Genomic DNA, 23,819 nt, shown 5'->3' with positions numbered 1-23,819 from the left:
AAATTAAGTTAGGAAAAAAAGTTTCAGAAAAAAAACATGTATTTGATGACTGCAGTAAGATATATAGCCCCAGCTGGGTGCTACTTTATAGGATGTCTAAAGTTAGACTTTTGTTCATGGAAATGTATACATCAACTGTGTTTGCTATGAAAATACTTAGATTAACTAAGATCTTTAGTAATTCAATAAAATGTGGGAGGAAAACAGTATAGAAAGCAAACATAGATTCCAGAGACAGTGGGACAGTGGGGAAGGAGAATGGGAGATGGCAGAGGGTAAGAGAGAGGGTATCAAGGATGGGGGAAAAAAGCAAAACATATAGGAAATAAGAAAAGGAAAATAATTTGTTGACAATAACATGTATGTTGATGTGCTTGATTGAGACAATATACAGTGTACTCTGGATGGAAAATCTCATTTTGTATGCTGTAATGATGTACAGTGAAAAAATGTAATACACTGTAAAGGTATGCATGATGAAATGTAATATTAAAATAAAATAAAACTAATATTCTCATTTTAACCTTAGAATAATTTTTTAAAACAGTCAATCACTATTTCTCATTTTGCTTGTAAAACGACTTTACCCATCATGAAATACTTCTCAGACCAATCCAGTTGAGAATACTATACATGTCATCACCCACAGGTATAAAAAATAATTAGAATAATAATAATAATGATTGGAAAAAGCATAGAAAAGATATTGAATGATGAAGTGGGGAGATTAATGTCTCTGTATTGACTGACATGCATGGCATTCCCTTGTGAAAAAGCAATGTAATACACTGTAAAATTGTATGTAACCCAATGTAATATAAAGAAGATTATGATGATAATAATAATCAAAAAAATTTAAAAATAAAAATAGAAAAGAATCATTTTTTAACGCAAATGTGCAATGTGAAAGAAGATACTGTGTAATGCGTGTATTATAAACTACAGTTGCAAAGTATGAATTACAAACAATCCATTCATCTGGATCTTTCAAAAATTATAGAAATATGCACAAATATACTCATTCCAAAACTTCCTTAAAAGACCCAAAAGTCACTGCACATCTCATCACAACTCTGATCCCAATTTTCCGACTTCTTGAACTACAAATTCCTGTGCACATGTTCTAAATTGATTGAATTCATTTTATTTCTCCCATTTTTTTCACCCTTGTCCAATCGGAAGTCTATTTTCATCACTAAATTGTCCTCAATGATACCTACATTGTTCAGTCTGACAGACACAGGGCTTGTTAACATATGAAATACATTAGTGATAAATGACGTGGTCAGACAAGTAGCCAAACACATCAGTATCTCGACTCTTGCTCGGATGATTTGGTCTGGGGTGATCACAGGTGTGTATCTTGGCATCCATTCTCTTTGCACTGTTCCTGCAATACCTACCAGGTTCTCCAACCTCCCTTACGGGATCTCAGAGAGGACAGTCTTCTTGTGGAAGGGTGAATTTCTCCATGAACGGTTGCTGATGGAGACTGCAGCTCTGTCCCCAAACAAGACACAAGGAAAGAATTAAGCATGGTCTCCTAGCCAGTCTGGAGATATCACAAAAAGCAACCATGACTTGTCCAGGCCAAGGCTGCCTTCCTTGAGGGATAATGACAGAGGAAACATTTGCATCTCCCTATATCTGCTCATGAGGTGCATTTCCTGCTTATAACTACAACCTCTTAGTTCCTGATTTCCCTCTTGGACACTGGTCTGGGAAGAATGGAAAAATGTCCTGTTTACTTACAGCTCTCAAGGGATCACGTTGAAAGTGTAATGAATCCAGTCTTTATTACACACTCTGTCTGAAGTCTCCTGCCTCTAAAGTTCATTAGCACCTCTTACCAAGCTTGTGTTAAAATGTAATGAAGCCTACCTCACACTCATCCCAAAACAGATAAGGACATGACAAGAAGGGAAAACTATAGACCAATATCTTTGATGAATATAGATGCAAAAATGCTCAACCAAATATTAGTAAGCAATAGCCAACAACATTTTAAAAAGATTATTATAATATGACCAGGTAGCTTTTATTCCAGGGATGCAAGGGGGGATCAACATACCAAAAATTATAAATGTAATACACCATATTAACAGAAAGAAAAAAAAAAAAAAACATGATCAACTCAATAGATGAAGAAAAAGCATTCGACAAAATATATCCCTTCATCTATAAGAGTCTCAGCAAAAGTGACATAGAATGATCATTTCTCAACACAATCAAAACCATCTATCAAAAACCTATTGCTGGGACCAGCAGTAAGTGTAATGGTTATGTCGCTGGACTTCTATGTAGTCGACTGTTGCTTTTCCAGCCCAATGTGTACTCCTTAAGGGATGATGATAGATGAAATATTTGCAACTCCCTATATCTGCTCATTAGGTACATTTCTTCCTTATAACTACAACCTCTTAGTAGCTGATGTCCCTCATGGACGCTGGTATGGGAAGGAAGGAAAACTTTCCTGTTGATTTGCTGTTCTTGAGAGACCAAGTTGACAGTGTGATGAATTTATCTTTATTATACATCCTCTATGAACTCTTCTGCCTCCGAAGGTCATTAGTACCTTCCACCAATCATGATTAAAAATGTAATTGTCATGGTCAGTAGTGGCATGGCTGTTAAGATTCTGGATCCTGCATGGATGCGCAGATCTAGTCCCAGACCCAGTGGCTTGATAAATCATCCCTGACACTTGTGCATGCGTCCAAAATCCTGAGGGGAGATTGGAGACGGGAATATAGTTTGGCCATCATCTCTGGGGACTGAATTCTCACTTTGCCTCTCCTTCTCTCTGTCTCTCTCTGGCAAGCACACTTACCCTATGGCAAAACTAATACATACATACATACATACATAAAATAAAAATTAGAAAAAGTGACTACATTGGTATACCCTTGGGGTAACTAGGAGAAATCTGAAGAACATGAATGTTTTCAGAGGAAACTTGTGACCCTGAATCAAATGACTGGGACAGGTTTTCATACTTTTTCTTCATGAATTTCAAAGAAAGTCTTGAGCACTAAAAACATATATTGGATGATATTGATATTTGTTCATTCACTGTCCCTTCAGCAGTTATGACAAAATTTTTAAAAGGGAGTGGGGGAGAGTAGTTCATTTTAAGCACTCCAAAGAGTTGTAATTACAGACAGCACTGACGTATTCAAGAAACAGGAAGATGTTGAATGAAACAACATAAAACACACCAATCACTCCTTCACCCCAATGACACCCTTGCACATGGACATCAAATTTTCAATCCTTCAACAAGCAGGTGAACAGGATTAACAAGAAACACAGTGCATGGTTAACACAGTGTTTGATCGAAATGTTCACTTCGTTGTATTTGAGTCGCTCTCTGACTCCAAGGTCATATTTGTTCGACTATTTGCTTGTATTTGCCTTTCCATATGCAAAACATTTTTTTTAATTTATTAATTTATTTTTCTTTTTTTAACATTAATATCCTATACATCATTACAGTATACAAAATGAATTTTTCATCCAAAATACACTGTCTGTTGGCTCAATCAAGCACATCAACATTTTGACTCAGGAAACTGAAAACATTTTTTTTTTATTCATAACAGAATGTGTTGGTGCACGTGAGGGGAGAGAGCAAGAGAGAACAAGAGGGAAACAGACAGAGCAATAGACATAAAGAGACTGAAGCACCCTCTGCAGGGCATGGGCAGACTGAGACTCCCTTCCTCCAGTCCTCCAGTCCTCTGGATCTTGGCCACACACCCATCCAGTGAGATTGCAGGCTGACTGGACATGGAACTTGAACCAGAGTCCTCACGTGGCTTCCAGCTCTGTACTCTGGTATGCTGCAGCTGCACCACAGAGTCTGGGCCTGATCATCCATTTTTGACAGAGATTACAGTAAGCAATGTGAACTTTCAAGCTGAGTAACAGAAGAGGATTTTAATTTTCAAATTATAGATGAACACGCTAATATATTAAAGTCTACATTTCATATAGAGATACTAGAAGCAAGGACATACACATACATGAAAATCAGCAGTTACAGATTTTTCTGTATTCTAAATTACATTAATCCTTTTAGTTGCCAAATGTAATGTGGGGTATTTTGGTTGTTTTTGTCTTCTTGTCATTCTCTTTTTACATAGGCACAAAACAATCCAAGAAAGTTATTTTAGTAACATTATACAAAAATCACTCAGAATTATATACATCATTTGAGAACACACTATTTTTTATTTTTTCATTTCATTTTCTTCCATATATTCAATCACATTATTATGTGTCTAACAAAATGGATATTTCAACAGGTGAACATTTCTCCCTAACACAGTTGATAAAACTACAAAATATCTTCAACAGGGAGAATACAATATTTTTAAGAGTTGCATATAGGGGGCCAGCAGGGGGCACTGCACACTCACATGGCCAATTACAGTTCAAGTCCTGAAACTGGTGGCATGCTTTCTTACTTTCTCTCTCTCTCTGGTCAAATAAAATCATCATCATCATCATTAAATTAAAGCAATTTTTTAATAAATAGAAAATTTTAAAGAAAAAGTTACATGTCATTTTATGAGATAATGATACTTTTAAAGTGTTTCTGATACAGGCTAGAAATATCATTAGGAAAGTATAAAGACACTAAGGAAAAAATTGTCTGGATATGAGAGTATAGAAAGCTAAAAACAGTGTCACTTAAATTGAATGGACATGCACTTTCACAATCTCATCAGAGAATCACAACAGTTGTCTCCTGGGCTTTAAACTCTGCAATCATGGGTATTGTTACACCTCCAGGCCAAAGATTTTTCTCACAGTTTCCATCCAAAGAATACCTTCAGGGCCCCCTTTATGTCTTTATTCCTCAGACTGTAGATGAAGGGGTTCAGCATGGGGGTGACCACCGTGTACATCACTGAGGCTACTGCACTTGAGTGTGAGCTGCGGGTAGCACCAGCACTAAGGTACACTCCTAGACTGGTACATAAAAATAAGGAGACAACTGAGAGATGAGAGGCACAGGTGGAAAAGGCTTTATACTTCCCCTGAGCTGATGAGATTGCACGAATGGAGGAAGCTATCTTACAGTAAGAGTAAAGGATGCCAGTGAGGGGACCACCACCCAGAAGCACAGCTGCAAAACAGATCACCATGTCATTAAGAAAGGTGTCAGAGCAGGCAAGATGGATCACCTGATTCAGTTCACAGAAAAAGTGGGGGATTTCCACCTGTGTACAGAAGGACAGCCGCAATGCCATTAAGGTATGTAACAAAGAATGCAGGACACTGATGATCCAGGATGCCAGAACCAGCTTTCCACAGAGCCAGGGATTCATGATGACCGTGTAGTGCAGGGGGTGACAGATGGCCACATACCGGTCATAGGCCATCACACTCAGCAGACAGATATCCAACACTAGGAAAACTATGTAAAAGAACATCTGGGTGATGCAGCCTACAAAGGTGATGACCTGGCTCTGTGTCTGAATGTTCATCAGCATCTTTGGGACGGTGGTGGAGGTAAAGCAGATGTCTATGAAGGACAGGTTGGAGAGGAAGAAGTACATGGGGGTGTGCAGGTGGGAGTCTGAGATGGTGGCCAGGATGATGAGCAGGTTTCCACACACAGTGATGAGGTACATGCAGAGGAAGAGCCCAAATAGGAGGGGCTGCAATATTGATTCCTCTGTAAGTCCCAGGAGAAGAAATTCTGAAATTTGTGTATCATTTCCTGGTTTCATGGTGACTCCCTGAAAAGAGGAAAATAAGCAGACTAGTTTCACATGAACTGGAATGACTGACAGAGTTGAAATGCCATAGTTAGTATTTTGCAGTCACAACTTTATGTTCTATATTTTTGTATAAATAAGCAGACTAGTTTCACATGAACTGGAATGACTGACAGAGTTGAAATGCCATAGTTAGTATTTTGCTGTCACGTTATGTTCTATATTTTTGTTTGGATTTAATCCCCTTTAAGCTTTCATAGTGCCACCTCTGCTAGGACATCTTATCTCACTTCTTTGTTCCCATAGATTAGGTATTCTACAGGATTTTTAACATACGTATTACTTGATAAGTAATAATAGTACATATTTATGGAGTAAAATATATTTCAATAGGGTTTGGTTTGGTTTTAGTTTTACTATTGGGAACATGTGCTCGCTGGACAGTGAGACAGAGAGCCAGAGGGAAAGTGAGAAATCACCCTCCACAAGGAATGGCCACACCACGATACTCTCTTCTCTCAGAATTTTGGGAGTGCGTGTACACATGCCTGGCATTTTTTTTAAGGTGCCAGGTCTGGGCCGATAACTGAGAGTTAACCATGTGCAATCCAGCAGTCTTAACCACCAGCTGGCCCAACAACTATAACTTTACGTCCATTGAAAAACAACTCTGTTTTCCTCTTTCACCAATCCCCTGGTAACCACCATTCTGTCGTCTGCTTCTATGACTTTGACTCCTTCAGATACCTTAGTTAAGTGGCATCACTCAGTATTTTAGTTTTAAAGTATTCCATGGATCAAAATAGCTCTCTCCACATTTTTATATACTGACTAGTATTGAGACCACTGTATTATAAGATCACAATTTGGGAGGGCCAACTGGTGTCATAGTCATTAAGGTGCCGGACTCCAATATGGCCAATCGTGGTCTGAGACCCAAATCCAGTAGCTTAAAAGTCACAGTGGACATGTGTGTGTGTTTGTGTGTGTGTGTGTGTGCCCAAACTCCCAAGAGGAAAATAAAGGAGAAGGGATTTTAGAATGGACAACACTCTAGGGTGATTTCTCACTTTCTCACTTTCCTTCTCTCTGTCTCTCTCTCTCAGGTGAGCACACGTGCTATATAGCAAAATATAGCAAAATAAAATAGGTATTTGTGTTTATGATTGACATAAAAGAATTTTTCTAAGTTAATAAAAATGTGGAGTGTATTTGTGTACACAATATGATGGCCTGCTAGATTCAATAACACTAAATTATTAGGTTTTCTGGGAACCAGCAGTTAGCGTAATGACTATGTGGCTGGACTCCCACGTAGTCGACCGCGATTCGTGTCCCGGACCCGGTGGCTTAAAACTCACGCCGGGCGTGTGTGCATGCGTGCCCAAGATCCCGAGAGGAGAATGGAGGAGAAGGGATTACAGCATGAGCATCCCCCCTGGGGGGTGATTTCTCACTTTCTGTCTCTCTGTCTCTCTCTGTCTGTCTGGTGAGCGCATGCGCCCTATAGCAAAAACCTCTCAAAAAAAATTATTAGGTTTTCACATTCACCCAATACATATATATATCTATATCTATCAATACATAAAAATAATTCAAATGCATACTGAAAATTTTATTTTAAGACTTCAATTCATTATTAAAAGGAAAACATCAAAAGAATAAATATACTCACACTGCAGAACATAAAAACAAAACAGTGGTATGATTGGCAGTTAAGTAGTTAACAGACTCACCAACTTACTCAATGTCTCCAACAAGAAAATAGTTGTAAGTGAATCTCTTCAATATTCTCTTTTTCTTTCTTTTTTTTTTTTGAGAGGTTTTCACTATAGGGCACGTGCGCTTGCCAGACAGACAGAGAGAGACAGAGAGACAGAAAGCGAGAAATCACCCCCAGGGGGGATGGCCACACCGCAATCCCTTCTCCTCCATTCTCCTCTCGGGATCTTGGGCACACACGCACACGCACCCGGCGTGAGTTTTAAGCCACCGGGTCTGGGACACAAACCGCGGTCGACTACATGGGAGTCCAGCGACATAGCCATTAATGCTAACTGCTGGTTCCCTTCAATATTCTCATTTTAACATGAGAATAAAAAAGTTCATGTGAATGCCCAATGTGAAAGAGGAAACTGTGAAATGTATTTCTCATGAACTACAGTTGCAAGGTCTGAATTACAAACAATCCATTCATCTGGATTCTTCAAAATGTACAGAAATAGGCCCAAATACACTCATTTCAAAAACTCCTTAAGAGGCCTGAAAGTCATGGCCCATCTCATCACAATTCTGATTCTGCTTTCTCTATTTGTTGAACTGCAAATTCCTGTGCACATGTTCAAATTTGACTGAAATCATTCAATTTCTCCTGTTCTTTCTTCATCTTCATCCAGTTGGATGTCTACTCCCATCACTAAATAGTCCACAATGATGCCTACATGCTGAGTCTGACAGACACATGGCTTGTTAACATATTAAATAAATTAATGATGAATACATTGGTCAGACAAGTAACCAAACACACCAATATCTCAGCTCCCGTTAAGTTGGTTTGTCTCTTAGGTGACCTCAAGTAGAGGTTCTTGGCATCCATTCTCTCTGAATCATTCCTGCAGAACCTACCGTGCTCTCAGACTCACCTGAATGGGCTCTCAGAGAGGAAAATCTTCTTGTGGAACGGTGACTTACGATGAATACATTGGTCAGACAAGTAACCAAACACACCAATATCTCAGCTCCCGTTAAGTTGGTTTGTCTCTTAGGTGACCTCAAGTAGAGGTTCTTGGCATCCATTCTCTCTGAATCATTCCTGCAGAACCTACCGTGCTCTCAGACTCACCTGAATGGGCTCTCAGAGAGGAAAATCTTCTTGTGGAACGGTGACTTACTCCCTGAATGGTTGCTGATGGAGACTGCAGCTCTGTCCCCAGACAAGACACAATGAAAGAATTTAAGCTTGTCTTCTTAGCCAGTCTGGAGATATCACAAGAAGCAACCATGACTTGTCCAGGCCAAGGCTGCACTCCTTGAGGGACAATGACAGAGGAAACATTTGCAGCTCCCTCTATCTGCTCATTAGGTACATTTCCTGCTTATAACTACAACCTCTTAGTTCCTGATTTCCCTCTTGGACACCGGTCTGGAAAGAAAGGAAAAAATTCCTGTTTACTTGCAGCTCTCAAGGGATCACACTGAAAGTGCAATGACTCCAGTCTTTATTACACGCTCTCTGTGAAGTCTCCTGCCCCTAAAGGTCATTAGCACCTTTTACCAACCTTGAGTTAAAATTTAGTTATCACAGGTCTGCTGGTGGTGGAGGTTAAGGTGTTGGGTCCCACAACTGGTCCCACAACTTGGTTCTAACTGGGCTGTTCTAGTCCCAGACCAGGTGGCTTAAAAATCACATTGCTCATGTGTACATGTGTGTCCCAAATCCTGAGAGGGAACTAGAGAAGAAGGAGTTGTAGTATGGCTATCCCCCTGGGAAGTGATTTCTCTCTTTCCTTTCTTTTGCTCTCTCTGTGAGCACACTCAACCTATTACAATTTTTTAGTGACTGCATCAATGTTTTCTTAGCGGTAGGTAGGAGAAATCAATAGGACATAAATGTTTTATAGGAAACTTTGACCTTAAATCAAATGACTAAGACAGGAATTCAAACTCTTGTGAGTCATCCTTTAATCAAAAATTTCTAAGAGACTCTTGAACATAAATGAAATGTATGTTGGATGACACTGATATTTGTTCATTCACTGTCCCTTCAACATACAAGGCAAAATTTAAAAAGAAGGATAGAAAAGACATGACATTTGTGGGACACAAAAATGATCTATGATCTGTTCATGATAACATGTATACTATTCTCAATAAGACTGGTCTAAGAAGTATTTCATGTTGCGTAAATTCTCTTTACAAGCCAAGTGATGTATAGTGATTGAATATTTTAAAAATTATATATATATAGGGACCAGCAGTTAGCGTGATGGCTATGTCGTTGGACTCCCATGTAGTCGATCGTGGGTTGAGTCCCGAACCCGTGGCTTAAATTCACGCCAGGTGTGTGTTCATGCCCAAGATCCCGAGAGGAGAATGGAGGAGAAGAGATTGTGGCGTGGCCACCCCCACCCGGTGATGTGCATAGTAATGTCTTTGTCCTGACTGATATGCACAGTAATCATGCTGGAAGAGGAAATAGTATACACTGTAAAGATATATGTGATTAAATGCAATATAAAATAATAATAATAAAATTAAAGAAAAAAAAGAGAGGTTTTAAGATGAAAAACTGAGGGCCCCAAGGCTTTCACGTGTCATGAGTTCTCCATAATTATTAAAAATTTTGAGATATAGGGAAAACAAATTTAAAAGAGATGGAAGTAATTCATGTTAAGCACTTCAAGGAGTTATAATTACAGCCAGCACTGGAGGTGTTCAAGAAGCAACAAGAAGCTATTAAATGAAACAACATAAAACACATCAATCAATCCTTCACTCCTTCCACATGGACAGCAATTTTCCATACTTCACAAGTAGATGAACAGGGTAAACAAGAAACATGGTCCATAGATAACTCAATGTATGATCATGTTTATTTCATCGTATTAAAGGCTATCTCTGACTCTAAGACTATACTTGTTCAACTATTTGTTTAAATTTCCCTTTCCATATACAAGGCATTTTCACTCATGTAGGTGAAAAATATATATTTTTTTCATATACAATGTGTTAATGCCCATGAGGAGAGAGAGAAAGAGATTGCAAGAGGGAGATGGAAGTAAAGAGAGAGAAGCACCCTCTACAGGGCATGGGCATGCTGAGACTCTCTTCCTCCAACCCCCCAGCCCTCCAGGATCCTGGGCTCACACCCATCCAGTGAGATTTCTGGTTGACCAGACTTGGGACCTGAACCATAGCCCACACATGGCTTCCAGCTCTGTTCTCTGGTATGTTCTAACTTCATTACAGAGTATGGGCCTTATCATCAATATTTGGCAGTGATTAGAGAGTAGGGAATGTGAACTCTGAGCAGAATAACATAACAGGATTCTAATGAGCAAATTACAGTAATCAAACACACTAATATATTAAAGTACACATTTCAGATAGAGATACTGGAAGTAAGGACAGATATATACATGAAAATCTGCAGTTTCAGATTTTTCTAAGCACTAAATTACATTAATGGCATTAGTAGCCAAATGTAATGCGTTTCGTTGTTTTTAGTTTTTTTTCTTATTGTCGTTCTCTTTTTCATAGACAAAACATAGCCCAATAGAGTTCGTTTAGTAAAACTATACAAATATTGTTGAGAATGATCAACATCATTCGAGAACACATGATTCTTTCTTTTCATTTGAGAGGTTTTTATATAAGGCATATGCACTTGTCAGAGAAAGAGACAGAAAGTGAGAAAACAATCCCAGGGGGGATGGCCACACTGTAATACCCTCTCCTCCATTTTTCTCTTGAGACTTTACCCACGCACTCAAAAGTGCCTGGTGTGAGTTAAATCATCAGGTCCCAGAAGAACTGTGGACTATCTGGGAATTCGGTGGAGTAACCATTATGCCATCTCCTGGTCTCAAATACATTTTGTTAAGAGCTGCATGTCAGGGGCCAGCAGGAGGCATGATGCCTGAGACACTGGACTCCCACATGGTCTACCGAGTTTGAGTCCGGGACCTGGTGGATGACTTTCTCCCTTTCTCTCTCCCTCTATCTGTCTCTCTCTGGTCAAATTAAATGATAATAAAGTAATAATAATTAAATTAAAATAATTATTGATAAATAATTTTTAAAATAATAGCTGCATGTTCATCCTATGAGATCATGAAAATTTCCAAGTATTTCTAATACAGGATAAGCATAACTTTGGGAAAGTAGAAAAATTCCAAGGTAAAAATTTGCTGGATATGTTACTTAAATTGTGCAGATAAGTACCTTATTTTTTTTTTTTAAGAGAGAGATTTTTGCCATAGGGCACGTGTGCTCACCAGGGAGACAGAAAGCAAGACATCACCCCCCAGGGGCCACAACACAATTCTTTTCATCCATTCTCCTCTCAGGACATTGGGCACACACTCAAAAACATCCAGTGTGAGTTTTAAGCCATAGAGTCCGGGACTCAAAATGTGGTCAACTATGTGGAAGTCCAGAGACATAACCATTTCGCCATCTGCTGGTCCCAACAATTACTTTAATAATCTGTTCAGAGAATCACAATTTTAGGTTCCAAGGCTTTGAACCCAGCATTCATGAGCAGTAATTCAGTTCCAGACCAACTGACCCTTTCATGGTGTCTCGCCCAAAAACTATTTTCAGAGCCTTCTTTATGTCTTCAGACTGTAGATGAAGGGGGGGGGTGACCACAGTGTACATCACTGAGGCTGCTGCACTTGAGTGTGAGCTGTGGGCAGCACCAGCACTAAGGTACACACCTAAGACTGTACAATAAAATAAGGAGACAACTGAGAGGTGAGAGGCACAGGTGGAAAATGTTTTGTGCTTCCCCTGAGCTGATGAGATTGCACAAATGGAGGAAACTATCTTACAGTAAGAGTAAAGGATCCCAGTGAGGGGACCACCAGCCAGCAGCACAGTTTCAAAATAGGTCACCATGTCATTAAGAAAGACAAATAGGGAGGCAAAGCATTAATGTGACAAAGAAATGTGGTATTATTGGTCGAATATATTTTATAGTTTTATCAACTAGACGAGGAAGAAATGTTCACATGTGGAAATATTCACTTAGAAAGCTAAATAATATGATTGATTGTATAAAAGAAAATGAAATGTTAAAATGCAAAGAAAAAAACAAAAAATATGTCAGAGCAGGCCAGGTGGACTGCCTGATTAAGTTCACAAAAAAGGTGGAGTATTTCCACACGTGTACAGAAGGACAGCTGCAAAACCATTAAGGTTTGTAACAAGGAATACGGGACACTTATAATCCAAGATGCCAGAACCAGCTTTCCACAGAGCCAGGGGTTCATGATGACCGTGTAGCGCAGGGGGTGACAGTTGGCCATGTACCGGTCATAGGCCATCACTGTCAAGAGGAAGTTGTCCAGCCCTGCAAAGAGCAGGAAAAAGCTCATCTGGATGATGCAGCCTGCATAGGTGATGACCTTTCTCTGTGTCTGGATGTTCACCAGCATCTTTGGGACGGTGGTGGAGGTGAAACAGATGTCAGTGAAGGACAGGTTGGATTATATCAAGCTAAAAATCTTCTGCACTGCAAAGAAAACAACAATTATACTGAAAAGACAACTCTCAGAATGGAAGAAATATTAGAATGTTAATTCTTACTTTTCTGCATGACAAGGTCAGAATTCTGCTTTATTAAAAACGCACAAGCTTTGTATCTTACAAACTGCTTAGTCAAATAAAAAGACATTTAGCTCTTACATCCTTTGGTTATGATGAGAAATATTCTAAATATCCTCATTCATGCTTCCTAATTAAATAAGCTCTAATTTAGTCTACTTCGAGGTATGTCAGAATAGACTGTGATATTTGTATTAACACCAGAAAAACTAAAAAAGAAACAATTTCTCATTATATATGGATGGGATAGCTTTATTTAATTTAAACCATCTGCCTCCCAACAAGATCACTGTCTTGTGCGATGGATTTAAGAATCCATCAAATTACATTCTATTTGCCAATTCATGAAATAGTAATAATGCTTTCTTTATGAAAATCTATGTATTAATGGCTATTTACTAGGACTTGAAAATGAGACAATTAAATATTAAGTACATTAATAACATTCCTTACTATTGGCACAGATGAGTCTTTTTGCCTGCTACTGTCAATGAATGTAGGTTTATAAAAGAACTGAAACGGTGGGTCTGAGCAATAAAACCAGCAGGATCTTCACAATTAGGATCACCTCCTCATTACAATATGGACACTCCTCACTTAACTAGCTTACTAAGCTAATTGATCGGTATGTGAGGAGCTTATAGGCAGATGTCGTGTGGTGTGTCCTGTCACCGCAGGGTATGTAATGTTTCAACAGATATCATATGACACCACACTAGAATAATGAAATTCTATCCATTCAAAAAACACACATTAAATAAGCACCAAAAGCGACAAGCCACGTTATAACACAGTAATATAAGCCCAGTGTAATCTTTTTTTATACTAAATGCTATACATGCACAATAAAGTACAAATTTATAAAAGAAATATGTAGTCTTGGGTGGTTGTGAACACTTCATGTAGTGAATACTGACTGTGGGAATGAGACAAAGACTGAGAAAGGGAATTCCCTGCACTGGAGGATTGATCCGAAATCCACAGGGAGGTCCTTAAGTGAGGAATCTCAAACTGAGTGAAAATACCATTTTGTCTCTAAGCCAATAACAAAAACCTGCGTATTCAAAAGCTATTATTTTCATCTTACAAAAATCTTGTTTTAAAAAATTTACAGATCAGAAAACTGAAAAACACTCAGACTGTAAGGATATGAAAATACAAAATCTCTATGTCTAAAAGTATTATTAATACATGATCAATTTGCCCTGAGTTTAGTTATGTCCCAAAGTAGAACCTTATTTATTCCATTCTCTCCCACACCTGTTAAAAATCAATTTCCAAAAGTCCTTTTTAAAATCTTGTCTTGTCAATTTAATAGTAGCAATAAGTACACAACTATTTATGAAGCAAAACTGGACTCCATCTCTGGTCTAAATAATAGCCCAAATCACAATCCTTGATTAAGGACAAGAACAGGATATGCCGTCACAGATACTGTCATGGCAGTCGGTAGCCTCTCTGTAAACAACGTATTTCTCCACAGCAGGATATAACAAAGTCATGTGGTAAAAATGTTCCTCTAAATTTAATTTTCGAAGTTTTCAGAAGTCAAGCTTTCTAGTTTTCTGTGGTCTACCAGATGGCCGATGAAATCAAACAACGGATTGATATTGTATGTGATGGAGGGATTGTTGGGATTCATGCTCTTCAGACATTCTTCATACATTTTACAAACACCTTCCATGCATTCATTTACAGATTTATAATCAGTGTTAAGTTCTGCCTTCTGGACTCTTGGTGAGCTGTACTAGCAAAATGGTAAGACATCACGCTGAACTCTCTTCACTGCAGCCATTGTTGATACCATCGCCACACAGGAGCTTAACCCCAATGCCCTGAGCATTATTTCTTAGGTAATGGATTGGTAACCAAAATATATAGGGAACTCAAGTAGCTCACCCATTAAAAAATGAGTAAACCAATTAAACATGGGCAAATTGGGCTGGCAACTCACAGGGTAGTAAAGACCCTAGACTACCGGATGGCCTACAGTGGTCTGAGTCCCAGACCTGGCAGCTTGATTTTTCACTCTCCCTCTCTGTGCATTCTCCCTCTCTTCTCCATACCACTGTGGTCAAATAGATGAATAACAACAAATAATTCTAAAAAGAAAAATGGACAAATAAACTGAATAGACAACTCTCCAAGGAAGAATCACAAATGGCCAAAAGACATGTGAAAAATGTTCAAAATCTCTTGTCATAAGGGAAATGCAAATTAAAGCCATGATGAGATACCATTTAACCCCAATTAGAATTGCTAGGATGGAAAAACTAAAGAACAACAAATACTTGCAAGGATATGGTGGAAAGAGAACCCTCTTACATTGTTGTTGGAAATGTATATTTGTACAAACTCTATGTAAAACAACACATAGGTTTCTCAAAAAACTACAAATAGAACTACCATGTAACCCAGTAATCCCATTCCTTGGTATTTACTCAGAGGACAGGAAAACAGTTGGAAGGACATTCCAGTTTACTGTTACATTATTCACAATTGTTAAGACATGGAATCAAACTATGTGCCCAGAAACTGATGACTGCATTGAAAAATGGTGGCACATAGATACTATGGAACATTACTCAGCCGTAAGAAACAATGACACCCCTTCTGTTTGATTCAAAGTGGATGAATACAAAGGACTTAATATAAACCAAAGCGAGCCAGACTTTGGAAGGGGTACACTGTATTTCCCCATCAACATAAACTGAAAGTCTGCACTCTATTACCGAAGCAGAAAATCCAAAGATATGATAGTAGAGAGGATAAGTGTAGATACCAGAGATTGGAAGAGAAGGCACTGGGTGGTTGAAAGTGGGTGGAAAGAGAAAAGAGAAGGAATGATTAACAGACAAAAGATTATAAAGTTCTGTTAAAAAAAAAAAAAACTATTTTTTACTTTCAAAAATAAAATAAAATAATTATTTTGACCAGTTAGGAAACACACTAGATGCCAAAGTCCACATTATCCACAAGAGCAGTAAAGGTCCTAATATATGATAGAATGATGGACCCCAAAAGTGAAAAATTGTGGTCTCAAATACATTTCTCCTTCAGAGGATTTAAATAGTTTTACTTTCTAAGCACAGTTTTGTTTTTCCAGAAAGGAGTACAACCCAGTACTATAGCTTCAATAAATTAAAGAAATAATACTCATTATGATCCATGCCACTTGAGAATAAATAGCTCTGGAGAAGCCTGCGTTGTTCAACAAGATGACTGAGAATTTACAAATCATTTTGATGAGAGATTGGAAATGACTTAGGGAAAGTGGGGAAATGACCAAGGGAAAGCTGTTGGATATCATAGAGAGCAGAAAGCTTAATATAAAGGCTAAATAAAATTATACAGAGAGACTTAAATCAGAGGAATGGAAACTTCCGGCACTCATTGGAAGACCAAGTCCTACTTCCAAAATATGATTAAGAATCAAGAAATTACTTCTGAGGTATTGAAGCTTACAGTCAGGGAGCCTATTCAATTCTAGAAATATTGGAGCTTTTATACCTTTCCTCCAAATAATTTTTTCAGGGCCCTTTTTATGTCTTTATTCCTGAGACTATAGAGGAAGGGGTTTAGCATGGGGGTGACTACACTGTACATCATCGAAGCTCCTGCACTTGAGTATGAGCTTTGGGTAACCCCAGCACTTAGGTACACACCCATGCCTGTAAAATAAGGAGACAACTGAGAGGTGAGAGGCACAGGTAGAAAAGGCTTTGTACTTCCCCTGAGCAGATGAGATTGCACGAATGGAGGAAACTATCTTAGTGTAAGAGTAAATGATCCCAGTGAGGGGACCAACACCCAGCAGCACAGATGCAAAATAGGTCACCATGTCATTAAGAAAGGGGTCAGAGCAGGCAAGGTGGACTATCTGATTCAGTTCACAGAAAAAGTGGGGAATTTCCACATGTGTACAGAAGGACAGCCTCAACACCATTAAGCTTTGTAATAATGCATACAGGGCACTTGTGTTCCATGAAGCCAGAACCAGTTGTCCACAGAGCCAGGAGTTCATGATGACCATGTAGTGCAGGGGGTGACAGATGGCCACATACCGGTCATAAGCCATCACTGTCAGGAGAAAGACATCTACCCCTCCAAAGAGCATGAAAAACATCATCTGGTTGATGCAGCCTGCATAGGAGATGACCTTGCTCTGTGTCTGGATGTTCACCAGCATCTTTGGGACGGTGGTGGAGGCAAAGGACAGGTTGGAGAGGAAGAAGTACATGGGGGTGTGCAGGTGGGAGTCTGAGATGGTGGCCAGGATGATGAGCAGGTTTCCACACACAGTGATCAGGTACATGGAGAGGAACAGCCCAAATAGGAGGGGCTGCAATTCTGGCTCCTCTGAAAATCCCAGAAGAAGGAATTCTGAACTTTGTGTGTCATTTCCTGGTTCCATGGTGACTCCCTGAAGAGTAAAATGAAATGGCTAATTTCACATGGGCAGATATTACTCACATAGCTGAACTGCCATAGATAATATTTTGCGATCACAAAGTTACATTTCATATTTTTATGGATCTAATCCGCTTTAGGCATTCTTAATGCCATCTCTGTTTGGACTTCTTATCTCACCTCTTTATTCCCATAGATTATGTATTCTGCAGGACTTTCTACTTATGTATTCATTGACAATAAATAATAGTACATATTTATAGAGTAAAATATGATGTTACAATAGGATTTTATTTGTTTTGGGGTTTTGTTTTGTTTTAGTTTTGTTATTGGGCACATGCACTCACCAGACAAAGAGACAGTGAGAGAGAGGGAAAGTGAGATATCACCCCTCCCCATGGAGAATGGCCATTCCACAATATTCTCCTCTTTCAGGATGCTGGGAGTGCATGTACACCTGTCTGGCATTTTTTTCCAGCTACCAGGTCTGGAACTTTAACAGGCAGTCGACCATGTATGACCAAGCCACCTTAACCACCACACTATCAGCTGGCCCAAAAACTGTATCATTATATCCATTGAAAAACAACTCTGGGGCCAGCAGGTGGCATGGTGGATAAGGTGCTAGACTACCATATGGCGGATTGCAGTTCGTTCAATTCCAGGACCTGGTGGTTTGCGCTCTCTCTCTCTCTCTCTCTCTCTCTCTGTTTCTATCTGGTCAAGTTGAATAATAATAATAATTAATAAAATAAAATATTTTTTAAAATAAAAAAGGAAAACAACTCTATTTCCTCCAATCCCCAACCCACTGGCAACCACCATATTGTCGTCTGCTTCTATGACTTTGATTACTTCAGATACCGTAGTTAAGTTCAATAACTCAGTATTTTATCTCAAAAGTATTCAATAGATTGATCTCCTTATTTTTCTCTGTTGATTAGTATTCAGATAACTGTACAATGAAATCATAGCTTGAGGGGTCAGCAAGCGTCATAGTGGCAAAGGTGTTGTATTCCAACATGGCGGACGGTGGTTCAAGTCCTCAACCCAGGCATGCATGCCAAAAATCTCAAAAAGAAGATAAAAGAGTAAGGATTCTATGTGCACATCTCCCGGGGGTATGATTTCTCACTTTCCCTCTCTTTGTCTCTCTTTCAGGTGAGCAAATATGACAAAAAGGAAATTTATGTTTACTACTGATGTAGAATTATTCTAAGTTAATAAAAATATGGAGTGGGTGGGTGTGTACACCATATAATGGCCTATTAGATTTGATAACACAAAATCTATTAATTTTTCACATTCACCCAATATATATCTATATCGATCAATACATAACATAATTTAATGTTATTCTGAAATTTTTATTTTAAAACTTCAATTCATTATTAAAAGGAAAAAACTCAAAAGAATCAAATATATTCCAACTCCAGAACACAAAAATAAAATGCTGACATGATTTCCAGTACAGTAAAATGCTGATAGACTCACGAGCTTATTCAATTATAACAGCAAGAAAACAGTTGTAAGTAAAAACTCTTTAATATTCTTATTTTGACCTTCGATTAAATTTTTCTTCTGTGAATGCCCAATGTGAAAGAAAAAACTGTGAAATGTAAGTCTCATGAACTACATTTGCAAGGTATGAATTGCAAACGATCCATACATCTGGATCCTTAAAAAAAAAAAAGAAATACAGAAATATGCACAAATACACTCGTTTCAAAAATTCCTTAACAGACCCAAAAGTCACTACATAGTTCATCACAACTCTGATTCTACTTTTCCTACTTCTTGAACTGCAAATTTCTGTGCACATGTTCTCATTTGACTGACATCATTTTATTTTTCCCATTCCTTCTTCACCCTCATCCAACTGGAAGTCTATTCCCACCACTAAATTGTCCACAAGGATGCTTGCATTGCTAAGTCTGACAGACATATGACTTGTTAACATGTTGAATAAATTAATGATAAATAGCTTGGTCACACAAGCACCCAACACATCAATCTTTCAGCTCTTGCTAGGCTGGTTTGACTTTCAGCTGATCTCAGGTAGATGTCCTTGGTATCTATCTTCTCTGATCCATTACTGTGGTACCTACCAGGCTCTCAGGTTCACCTGCATGGGCTCTCAGAGAAACTCTCAGAGAGGACAGTTTTCTTGTGGAAGGGTAAATTTCTCCCTGAATGGTTGGTGATGGAAACTGCAGCTCTGTCCCCAGGCAAGATACAATGAAAGAATTAAATGTGGAACCCTAACCAGTCTGGAGACTCCAGAAAAATCAACCATGTCTTGCCTAGCCCAAGGCTATACTCCTTGGGAGACAATGGCAGATGAAATATTTACAGCTCCCTATGTCTGCTCATTAGGTACATTTCCTCCCTATAACTACAACCTCTTGGTAGCTAATTCCCCTTTTTCCCTCGTGGACACTGGTCTGGAAAGAAAATAACATTTTCATTCTGATTTGCTGCTCTCAAGAGACCAGGATAAAAGTGGGAAGAATTCAGTCTTTATTGCTTGTTCTCTGTGAACTCTCCTGCCTCCAGAGGTCATTAGCACCTTTTACCTGCTGTTGAATTAAAATTTGTCAGGGGCCAGCATGTGGCAGGAGGTTAAGGTGTTTGATCCCACTTAGCTGAATGTACATTTCAATTCCTGGACATGATGATTTGGACATCAAGCTGGGCAGTGTGCATATGTGTCCAGAATCCTGAGAGGAGACTGCAAGAGAGGGAATGCAGTATGACCATGCCCCAGGGAGGTGATTTCTCATTTACCTTCTCTCTCTTTTTTCTCCATTTCTGTGAGTGCAAGTGTCCTGCAGCAAAAACAAAAAAAAACAAATTAAAAAATTATTGTCACACACTGCATATGCATGTGTGTGTCTTGAATATATTGTATACTATAGAATTGCACAGTGATAGCATGTAAATTAGAAATCATAAAATAAAATGAAATTCTTCTGAATCTAACTGAGGAATTTGTCCTTACTAGCCCTTCTAATTTCCAAAGCATAGATTCATAGTGGAGATACAACTCTTTAGATGTCCAGAAACTGATCGTATTGCCTCTTCGACATGAGAGAGAACTGTGTTCACATGCTACAAAACTATGTGTAGTCACGACAATCCTTGGTTTTGTAATGCTTTTGCAAAGCGTTTAGGAGTTTTATGCTCAGGACATGCATTAAAAGTTGTTATTGAGGGACTAGCAGGTGGTATGATGTTTGAGGTGCTAGTCTCACACATGGTCAACTGTGGTTCAAATTCAGAACCCAGCAGGGGACCAGCAGTTAGTGTAATAGCTATGTCTCTGGACTCCCATGTAGTCGACCACAGTTCCCGTCCCGGATCTGGTGGCTTAAAACTTATGCCGGGCGTGTGTGCATGCATGCCTAAGATTCCGAGAGAAGAATGGAGAAGGGATTGTGGCATGGCCACCCCCCCCCCTCCCGCCGGGGGATGATTTTTTGCTATCTGTCTCTCTGTCTCTCTCCATCTGTCTAGCGAGCACACGCACCCTATAGCAAAAATAAATAAATAAATAAATAAATAAATAAAATTCAGAACCTAGCAGCTTGAAAATCAAGCCAGGCATGTGGGCCTATGGGCCCTAAATCCCAAGAGGACATAAAGGAGAAGGGATTGCAACACAACCATCTCTAGTGGGATGATTTCTGACTTTTCCCTCTCTCTGTTTTTCTCTATTTCTCTACTGCAAGCATATGCACTCTATCACAAAAATCTGTTAAGTATTTTTTTTTAATTTTTCATTGTCATTTAGTCTTTGATTTATGTAGCCCTGAGTAATTACAAGAGACATAGGTTGACCTCTTTATACTCAATGGACTGTTTAGAAACTTACATGGTTTGTTTGATTTAATTCTTGCACAATACCATTCTACTAGGACACACTATTAGCAAATTCATGATACCTTGCAGAAGTGGGACTCAGGACGGTCTAATCATGAACTTTGTAAGGATGGAATTTTGATTAAAACTTCAAGATGCATCTAGATCTCAGGTTGTAGGCATGGGACAAAAGGAAAGAAAAGATGAGTCCAAGAGAAAAAGAGAAAGATGTTAAAACTTCAACTGTGAAGGAAAAGATAGTGCATGTAGTTTTTTCTTAACTTTATTTTTTATATAAATAACAATTCATAAAAATTAAAAATAATTACATGAAATTAAAAATAATTACATAAAATAATTTTAATGCAAGCAACCTAACTTCATGCCTTTCAATTCATTCATTAAATTTATCCTGGTAAGGGCATTTTGTATTAAAATTTCACTTAAGTATCAGAAGAAACTTAAGGTCAATTTGGAGATATTTAGCTCCATGAGTCCATAGCAAAAATGCTATACATCAAAAATAGAACTCTTCACACACAAGCAATAATCTATCCTTCCTCAATGAGTAGATGCACAGCTTTAAAAAGAATCATATTCCACAGTAATAGAATGTATAACAACATGTACCTGAATTATATTTAAGGTTATCTTTGACTGTAAGGCAGATTAAAACAAAATATTCCATTTCCATCCTCACATGCACTCCACATAGTGCCATGTGTTTGATAATTAGTTTTTGCCATTGACTATGGTGGATGCTATAAACACTAGGCTGAATAAGAGAACTGGATCTTAATCACGAGAATAAAACCCAGGTCATCAGGTGGTGTGAAGGGTAAAGCACTGGATCCCACATGGCTGACTCCACAACTCAAGTCCTGGACTGCTTGATTGAAAATCATGCTGGGCATGTGTGCCCAAATGCCAAGAGGAGACTAGAGGAGAAGTGAATGCAGTGTGTCATCCTTCTTTTTCTCTCTTCTCTCTCTCTCTCTCTCTCTCTCTCTCTCTCTCTCTCTCTCTCTTCTTTACTCTTCTGTTTCTTTACCAAGTTAGGAATTAATATATGAAATAGAAAAATGTACAAAAAAAAGAAAACTTTCCACATATTAAATAGAGCAGAAAGTTTAATAAAGCGAGTTATTTAAATTGAATGACAAAAGTTGCAGAAAGAGAAACAGAAGCTCCAGAAAATATATAGCTGAAGCAAATTCCCAAAATCTGATCGTAATAAGTACTCCCCTCTCCCCTGTATCTGGGGGTCCACATCTACAGATTCACTCAATCACAAGTATAAAATATTTGACAAAAGTAAACAATTTGAAAATAGCTATATGGCAGGTCAGCAGGTGACGTAGTGTTTAAGGGGCTAGACTCCATAAACACCACATGGCCAGTTGTGGTCTGAGTTCCAGATTCACTGGCTAGAAATTTGCATGGGGCACGTGTGTGTCCATACTCAAACTCCCAAGAGGAAGATGGAGGAGAAGAGATTGTAGTGGGGCTCAGAATTCCTCAGAACAATATACACTATTAGAGAATAAATGATTCTTAAAGAGTTCCAGGTCATCCCATGAGCGAATGAAAATTTTAAAATTTATCTGACACAAAGCTGGGAGTAACTTTGGGGAAGTAGGAAAATGGCAGAGAAAATAACTTCCGGCTATGAGAAAATGTAGAAACCTAGAAACTGTGTTAGTTTTTCTGCATAGACAAGGAGAGCCAGCTCTACTTTCACAATCTGATCAGAGAATCACAATTTTTAGTCCCAATGCTTTGAAACTATGGCCCCAGGCCATAGTTTAATAGTTTAATAGTTTGCCTCCCAAAGACTATTTTCAGAGCCCTTTTTATGTCTTTATTCCTCAGACTGTAGATGAAGGGGTTCAGCATGAGTGTGACCACACTGTACATCACTGAAGCTGCTGCACTCGAGTGTGAGCTGTGGGTAGCACTAGCACTAAGGTACACACCTATGCTTGTGCAATAAAATAAGGAGACAACGGAGAGGTGAGAGGCACAGGTGGAAAAGGCTTTGAACTTCCCCTGAGCTGATGAGATGGCACGTATAGAAGAAACTATCTTAGAGTAAGAGTAAATTATTTCAGTGAGGGAACCACCACCCAGCAGCACAGATGCAAAATAGATCACCATGTCATTAAGAAAGCTGTCAGAGCAGGCAAGGTGAACCACCTGATTAAGTTCACAGAAAAAGTGGGGGATTTCCACATGTGTACAGGACAGCCGCAATGCCAGTAAGGTATGTAACAAGGAATACAAGACACTCATGATCCAGGATGTCAGAACCAACTTTCCACAAACCCAGGGGGTCATGATGACCGTGTAGTGTAGGGGGTGACAGATGGCCACATACCGGTCATAAGCCATCACGGTCAGAAGGAAGTAATCCAACACTGCAAAAACTATGTAAAAGAACATCTGGGTGATGCAGCCTGCATAGGTGATGACCTTGCTCTGTGTCTGGAT

General features: G+C 38.8%; 3 protein-coding genes and 1 pseudogene across 3 annotated transcripts; all 4 read right to left on the bottom strand.

Moving 5' to 3' along the window:
• Nucleotides 1-4,811: 4,811 nt before the first annotated feature.
• On the bottom strand, nucleotides 4,812-5,741 carry LOC102470142 (putative olfactory receptor 7A2). The gene has a single exon (XM_006165929.2). The coding sequence runs from the start codon at nucleotides 5,739-5,741 to the stop codon at nucleotides 4,812-4,814; it is 930 nt and encodes a 309-aa protein (XP_006165991.2).
• A 6,243-nt stretch (nucleotides 5,742-11,984) lies between these two features.
• LOC102469716 (olfactory receptor 7A10-like) lies at nucleotides 11,985-12,940 on the bottom strand (the record flags this gene model as incomplete). Its single annotated transcript, XM_027767255.1, has 2 exons — nucleotides 11,985-12,366; nucleotides 12,558-12,940. Coding segments are annotated over 2 exons (765 nt in total), but the record flags the coding sequence as incomplete, so codon positions are not given.
• A 3,622-nt stretch (nucleotides 12,941-16,562) lies between these two features.
• LOC102469293 (olfactory receptor 7A10-like) lies at nucleotides 16,563-17,298 on the bottom strand (annotated as a pseudogene).
• A 2,245-nt stretch (nucleotides 17,299-19,543) lies between these two features.
• Nucleotides 19,544-23,798, bottom strand: LOC114005603 (olfactory receptor 7A10-like). The gene is made up of 2 exons (XM_027767254.1): nucleotides 23,204-23,798; nucleotides 19,544-19,686 (listed from the first exon to the last, which is right to left on the bottom strand). The coding sequence occupies exons 1-2, from the start codon at nucleotides 23,769-23,771 to the stop codon at nucleotides 19,544-19,546; spliced, it is 711 nt and encodes a 236-aa protein (XP_027623055.1). The 5' UTR covers nucleotides 23,772-23,798.
• Nucleotides 23,799-23,819: the final 21 nt, after the last annotated feature.

The sequence above is a fragment of the Tupaia chinensis genome, unplaced genomic scaffold (assembly GCF_000334495.1).
Source record: "Tupaia chinensis unplaced genomic scaffold, TupChi_1.0 Scaffold144090_1, whole genome shotgun sequence".
NCBI classification, from domain to species: domain Eukaryota; kingdom Metazoa; phylum Chordata; class Mammalia; order Scandentia; family Tupaiidae; genus Tupaia; species Tupaia belangeri.
Note: the sequence above shows the minus strand (reverse complement) of the source record. Positions and strands in the feature narration are given on the sequence as shown.

Excerpts from the sequence above, each read along its gene's own strand:
- LOC102470142 (XM_006165929.2), bottom strand. The coding sequence starts at position 5,741 with ATGAAACCAGGAAATGATACACAAATTTCAGAATTTCTTCTCCTGGGA.
- LOC114005603 (XM_027767254.1), bottom strand. The coding sequence starts at position 23,771 with ATGTTCTTTTACATAGTTTTTGCAGTGTTGGATTACTTCCTTCTGACC. Across the intron at positions 19,687-23,203 it reads GCTGAACCCCTTCATCTACA|AGCTGCAGTTTCCATCACCA; the intron begins GTCTGAGGAATA and ends GCCTGGGGACAG.